Genomic DNA, 7,500 nt, shown 5'->3' on the forward strand with positions numbered 1-7,500 from the left:
CGAACCCCCTGACTCCCGCACCGAGCCCTGCAGCGGCGGCGCCTCGCTCCCCAGCCCTAAGCCCCGCCCCCTCACACCTCTCTAAGGGGCTGGAGAGGGGCAGTGACCGAGGGGAGGGACAGCCACCGCAGGACTACCCACAATCCCTAGAGCCAGGTGAGTGTGTAGATATTTTAACTTTGGGAATAGAATGGTGCAGTGATGACGTCTTTTTGTAGGCCAATAGGAAGTTGGCAACAGCAAGGGCTCCTGGGATTTTTCTATTGGATTTTGGATTATTGCCAAAAATAAGATATTACACATAACACACTTACACATTTCTTCAGCACAATATTCTCCACATATTAACACAACTTTATGTTATTTTTAGTGGGAGTAAAAAGTTAACATTAGGCTATATATGAGCTAATTTACGCACCAGTACCGCTAAGCTAAAGACAGCTAATGTTCGCCGTGATGACGTTTAGTGGTCCAATTTTTCACCGAACATTTTTAATGTCGTAGAACAAAACATGAGCATCTCTTCAGCTTGTGTTAACCATAGAAGTGATTTCAGGCGTCTAACCATAAATAGACCTTGTGCTAAAAATGATAACTGCAACAGGAAGTTGTTAAATGCTAACTCAATCCTGGGTTTTAGGACTTGTTCCTGCACCTAGGGTGACCAGGTCCCAACAAACCAAATGTGGGACAAGGAGTATGTTTGTGTGGGACAATGTGGGACACCCTCTCAACAGCACACACCCCCCCCGGAAAAAAAATCTCTATTTCTATTCTGTTTCATTTGATCTATTCAACAGCATCCAATAAACAATGACAGAAAGTCAAGTCAAAATGCAGTAACAATTTAGTACCCCCCCCCCCCCACAGTGTGTGGGCTATTTTGCCACCTAGACACTGGTGTCTTTAACTCTGTCAAACAACTCTCCACAGAGGCAGGGGCAAGCTGCTTTTGTACGTCCACATAACATTTTCTTTACTATCTCAGAGTCTGGAAAAATGGTCGGCGCTAGCTTGTTACCACAGTCATTTGACCGGTATGATTGGGAGTGTTGCACTGTATGGTAATCACTGGTTATTTCTGCTGCTGTTACCTTGTCTGAGTGGCCATCATTTTTTGGTTTGAGTAGGAATGTCTCCATAGAGTGGGATGTCTCTTTTTGAGCGACACGTTTCTTGTGAGAATCGCATTCTCGGTGTGTTTTGACGTCGTATTCACCGCCATGTGAAATTGTAAAAATTACTCTTGCAAAGATTGCAAAAAACTCTCTCTGAGAGTCGCCCTGCACTGGCTTCACCCACTGATAAGTGTCTTCCCAGTCTTTGTTGTATGTGCATCTTCTTTTCTTCTTATCTGTAGTTTCCTCCATTTTCCATAACCTGCTGGGTCGCCTGCATTATTGACTGACTTTCGTTGTTGCTGTTTGTTTGGCGGGGGGGGGGGGGGGGGGTGTGTGTGAGTGAGTTACTCTCATTGGTTAACACTTGACCAGCACCCGCCGTGTGTTACAGATTGATTGACAGCAAACACACCCCCGTGATGATAGCCTTCCCTGCTTTCTCAACAGCCATTGGATAAATCTGATTTTAAAGAAAAGCGTTTTAGCCAATCAAAATGAAATATGCGGGACATCGTCTCAATTTGTGGGACGCACCAAAAGTCGTGAAAATGCTGTGTAGTCCCGCGCAAAGCGGGACATCTGGTCACCCTACCTGCACCCCTCCTACTCTGATTTTAAAAACAAAAACGTTATCAGCAGGTTGAAAGAGACAGATATAGAGAGGTGTAGTGGGACAGAAAAAAGAGAGTAAGATAGAGGATGCTGCTGCAGAAATGTAGCACCGGTCTTTGAAGCGTGGTATTCTTTTGATTTTGCAGAAATAGTTTGAAGCATGGCCGATCCCTTGCTCTGTGTGCCCTTGAGTGTGTGTTTGTGTGTGAGCATTTTTCCTCAGAGAGCTAAAGAGGGACAGCGGGCAGGTCAGTCATTAAGGTCAAAGAAAGCATATGGGCACTCAGTGTGTGTGTGTGTTTGACCTGCCATAGTGCACCTGTGTGTGTGTGTGTGTGTGTGTGTGTGTGTGTGTGTGTGTGTGTGTGTGTGTGTGTGTGTGTGTGTGTGTGTGTGTGTGTGTGTGTGTGTGTGTGTGTGTGTGTGTGTGGTGTGTGTGTGTGTGTGTGTGTGTGTGTGTGTGTGTGTGTGTGTGTGTGTGTGTGTGTGTGTGTGTGTGTGTGTGTGTGTGTGTGTGTGTGTGTGTGTGTGTGTGTGTGTGTGTGTGTGTGTGTGTGTGTGTGTGTGTGTGTTTAAGCTTGCATGTGTGTCACGAGACGAAGGTCAGAGGGATCTTCAGACGGGCTCTCCTTATCCTTCAGGGGTCCTTGAGAAAGAACAGGCGGAAGGATATGCATTCATCTGGCTGTGTTGTCAGGGGGGCGGAGGGATACCATCAATAACAGAAAGCGCAGGGGTGACAGGGCCGACGCTGCAATCACAGGAAAACGGCAGGGTGTCATCAATATCCCACATAGATCTATACACTCACTCACACACACACATCCAAAACATATACTTTACACTACTGTACACACACATACACACACACACACAAACGAGCAGACACTGTGTGTTTTCGGCACCCTGCTGTCAGTGTATGCCGACTGTAATCACACGCGTCATCCTCTGCCTGAACAGAATGGCAATGAATACAAAAAGGGAAAGGGCCTCACTTAAAGACACAGAGATTCTCTATTTTCTGATGCTTTTTAATATTATTTTGTACAGTTTGTCCGATAGTGAAATGGTTTTATATGCTATTTGACGCCGGCTTTTTCTTCTTTCCTCCAGACCTACCACCTGTTTACACCTACCCTCCGATCACCATGGGTTACAAGGCCGGACTCTCGCCTCCGGAAGCTCGATTGGCCCAACAAGCCACGGTGGAGGCGGAGCCAGCAGAGCCCGAGTCCAAGCCCCGCCCACATCCGTTCCACATCACCGTAGAAGAGGAGAGGGGGGAAGAAGAAGAAGAAGATAGAGACTGCGAAGTTGTGGAATCCCGGAGTACAGTTGTGATCGAGGAGAAGGAAGAGAGCAGGGTGGAAGTGAAAGGATTCTCCGAGCCCAAGAGCGAGATTTCTGGATTGCCGCCATGCCCTTCCCCAGCTCTGATCCAAGACTCAGCTTGCCCCGCCACGGGCAAAACCCTAAAAGTAGAGCTCTCTCTGGGCTGCCCGGGCCAGAAGGCCGGCCTGGAGGAGCCCCAAATATCCAAAGAGAAGGAGGATGATAATAAACATGGAATAGAGGACATGGAGGGAGAAAAACTGGGGCCTGAACCAACAGAATGTACTGTGTTTGTAGAGGAGAAGGTGGAGGACAAAGAAGGAGAGAATGTAGAGGTGGTGGAGGATGAGGAGGAGGAGAAGGAGAAGGAGATTCCAGGCGAAAACTCAGTGGAAGTAAGGTGTGTTTCTCCTGGTCCTCCCCCCTCCTCTGACACCCTCCTCCCCCCCACCCCGGGCACAGCAGCTCAGACACAAGGCGCCTACATGTGGAGCCTGGAGCTCCTGATCGCTGCCACTCTTTGCGCCTCCAGAGATGCCTTGTACCCTCCTGCTCCTGCTGTCAGGGCCCCCAGCCCCCCCCCACACCACGGCATGGAGATACTGGGAGAACTGGCCGAGCTGGAGATCCAACAGAGGAGCAGACAGAAAGACGCTGAGGGTGAGTTCATCTGATGGTTCTGTTTTGTTCTGCTGAGGCCTTCAAGTCAAAGTCAACTGTATTGTCAATCTTTCAGTTTGTGTGTACAGACAGAGATCAAAATACCGTTTCCCACAATCCCGAATACAAAAACAAAGAGGCCTTCCAACGTGATGTCATTTGCGTCTTTAAAATTGGAATATTTGAAAGTCTGTGAAATATCTCTGAAATTGAGCCAAAAATTCCCAGAGTGATTTAGTGTATACTTTACAGTCCTTTCTATTTCTTATAGTGAAACTGTTGGTTCTTTTTTATATATTTATCTACATAATTCCAGAAAATAGAGAAATCTCTTCTCGATTTCTTGTCTATTCAGACCAGATTCACTTGAATTGGAATCATTTCATAGTCAAAATGCATTTTTCTACCATTTTGCATGAAAAATGACTTGAACGTTGGCTGATTATAAAAAAATCGGCAAATTATGTTCAGAGAAATTGACACACCAAATAATTGTACCGTATCCAGGATCCTTTTTAAATAGGTCCTGTGTACAAATGACATCATCTTGTTGTAATAAAAAGGACAAGAAAACTTATAAAATTAGATCAAGGACAAATCAAAAAATGCACTATAGCCTAATTCTTTTCCTGACTACATAGACACACATGAACACACACAGCAGGGCCTCGGTGTGCAATCCAGATGTGGACCTCAACACACAAACACACATAAACACACTCACACACACACACACACACACACACATTTTCCCACTCGCTGCCCCTGCTTACTTCCTCTGCTCTGACTCTGTTTCTTGCCTGTAGACCATATGTTCTCCTCTGGGAGGTGCGTGTGTGTGTGTGTTTAATGGGGACACAGAGATGGACAAATGAGCTGAGCTTCAGACAGAAGCCAGGACATACACATTAACAGACACACACGCACACACAAACACACAAACACACAAACAAACACACACACACACACACACACACACACACACACACACACACACATTTTCCCACTCGCTGCCCTGCTTACTTCCTCTGCTCTGACTCTGTTTCTTGCCTGTAGACCATATTTTCTCCTCTGGGAGGTGCATGCGTGTGTGTGTGTGTGTGTGTGTGCGTGTGTGTGTTTAATGGGGACACAGAGATGGACAAATGAGCTGAGCTTCAGACAGAAGCCAGGACATACACATTAACAGACACGCGCGCACACACACACACACACACATACACACACACACACACACTTTGCCCAGTGTGTCCCCGAGGCTCTGGCATCTTGCTTTGCTAATTAGACCCTTTCCTTTAAAACACTTCTCCTTTAAGCGCTCCTATTTTCCTCTCGTCCCTCTGAGAGAAAGTGTTTTTATTTATGCCAGCATCTGTGTGTGTGTGTTTGCATGCATTTGTGTGTGTGCATGTGCGGCGGAGTGTGTGCGTAAGCTGTTAAGTAATCCCAAATGAATCCCGGCGCTCCTCCATCAGAGTCTATGTGTCTCTCCACCTCCTCCCTCTTTGTTATTTCTCCCCCCTCACCTGCTTCTCCTTTCTCTTTTTTCTTTTTTTATTAAACCAATGTAATCTTGTGTGTAAATCCTGCCTCTGCAAGCCTTGTCGACAGAATTAATAAGTGTAAAAAATCACAAGTCGCTCTGCAGCTGTCTGTGCATGCATGTGTGTGTGTGTGTGTGAGAGAGATACCGAGTGTGTGCATTTGTTTACATGTGCGCGCACGTGCTTAGCATGTGTAATAGGTGTGAAATCAATAAGTCCTGTCGCGGCGTGGAAAACGTTTTCTCCAAATTGCAACACATTTATTTGAAACCCTGCCCTGTCCGCGCTGCATGGAATATTATTAATACCGCTCGTGGCAGTTTTGTCATCCTGAATGTGTTTGGGAGATGAAACCGATCCCAGACAGATGCATTAATGCCGCTCCTCCACGCGGAAGATATCTCAGCCGTTTGCAGGAGATCGCAATTACAGATTAGGGAATCAAGAGATGCTTTCCCCCTCCAGGATAAATTAGCAGCATTACTTGTATTTACACTACACCAACATTACACTGGAAAAACTCAAACGTTGGCTTTAATTACAATGATGTTGTCAAAAAATGTCACATAACTGTATTACGTTAGTTAAAAGCAATACAATTACGTTTAACCTAATATTCTTTATTTAAACTTAATATTATCTACCTAATACAGTTATGTGAAATCTGTTGACATGATACATTTAATTAAAGTTTCAGTGTTTTCACATTTTTTGTCTCTTTGAATATTTGTGTAACATCTGTGAAATTGAGCCAAAGAGTAATTTTGTGTATCCTTTACAGTTGCAACAAGCAATTACTTTCTATTTATTACACTCATACTGATTATTCTTCTAGATTTATCGTCTGGTCTGTACGATTCCAGGAAATAGGGAAAAAATTGACAATTTGTTTTACATTTCTTGATATTCAGTCCAAATCCTAACAATTCTGAATCTATTGTGATTTAAAATAGAGAGACTAAAAAGCATTTTCTGCCATTATTGCATGAAAATGTAATTTAACGTTCCTCTACTTGACTCGCCAAATAGTCGTTGCGACTCTCCTTTTAATATCTTACCTTAATATAAATGACATCATCTTGTTGTTATAAAAAGGACAAAAATACTACATTAAGGAGAAATAAAATGGTTTTACTATAGCTTAATTATTTAGTATAAGCAGCATTACTTCTGTACACAGACATGGAGGAGCTGTTTGTGTCATAGTACTCCTTTAAGTTTCAGCTCAATAAACATCCTTAATGGCCCTTAATGACGACTCGGCCCATATTAACTGTAATGGTTTTTAATTTTCCTCCACTGTTTTAGTTTTTTCCCCTGTGCTTCCTCTTATTACACCACTCACACCCTTTAGGGACCCAGTGTGGTGTTATTACTGTGCAGAGATGTGTGTGTGAGAGTGTGTGTGTGTGTGTGTGGCGTGTGTGTGTGTGGTGCATTGTGGGCGGAAGGTATCTATTGATCGTGGTCATCCTCCAAACCAGGCGTGGTGATGTCAGCGGTGATGTCATCCTGTCAGGGTAATCGGAGCGTGCCATTGGCTCAGAGGTCTGACAGATGAGACGGCGGTGACCTCTGTGAGGCGGGACAGGACAAAGCCTCTCTGTCTCCCCCCTCTCACCTGTCCTTCTCTCACCCGTTTGTTTCTTTTTCGTGGATGAAGACTCCATCCTTTCTCTTCTTTCTCTATGTTTACTGCATTTCTGTCTCACACACTCACACACACACACACACACACACACACACACACACACACACACACACACACACACACACACACCACACACACACACACACACAGAGGTTTTAATAACGTCAGATGTCAGTGAATAGGCCGTGCAGCTCCAGTGCGCAGACTGAGAGTGATCCAGTAAACCTTATCCTTTCTATTCTCTCCTCTCTTCCAATCATTTCATCTCTATCTATTTCCTTTCCTTTCTTGCCTTTCCTTTTTATTTCATTCCTTTCCTTTCCCTTTCTTCCTTATCTTCATTTCCTTTGCTTCCTTTTCCTTTCCTCTTCTTCTTTTCCCTTCTTTCCTTCCATTTCCTATCCTTTCCTTTTGTTTCCTTTCCTCTCCTCTCCCTTCCTTCCTTTACTTCTCAATTCTTTCCTTTTCTTTCCTACTTCCTCGCTTCCTTCCTTGCTCTCTTCTCTCCCTCTCCTCCTTTCCTTTCTTTTCCTTCTTAACTCTTCTCCCATATTCCTTTTCCTTATCTCCTTCCTTTCTT

General features: G+C 44.6%; 1 protein-coding gene across 5 annotated transcripts in view; it reads left to right on the forward strand.

Annotated features, from left to right (window-relative positions):
* Window positions 1-7,500, forward strand: part of bahcc1b (BAH domain and coiled-coil containing 1b) — a 66,636-nt gene that overhangs the window by 38,052 nt on the left and 21,084 nt on the right. For all 5 annotated transcript variants that reach the window (XM_034214371.1, XM_034214370.1, XM_034214373.1 and 2 more), the window contains exons 10-11: window positions 1-156; window positions 2,847-3,725. The exon at window positions 1-156 is cut by the window's left edge and continues 217 nt beyond it. In XM_034214371.1, the coding sequence (XP_034070262.1) occupies window positions 1-156; window positions 2,847-3,725 (1,035 nt within the window). The remainder of the gene's footprint in view (window positions 157-2,846; window positions 3,726-7,500) is intronic.

The sequence above is a fragment of the Gymnodraco acuticeps genome, unplaced genomic scaffold (assembly GCF_902827175.1).
Source record: "Gymnodraco acuticeps unplaced genomic scaffold, fGymAcu1.1, whole genome shotgun sequence".
Lineage (NCBI taxonomy): Eukaryota > Metazoa > Chordata > Actinopteri > Perciformes > Bathydraconidae > Gymnodraco > Gymnodraco acuticeps.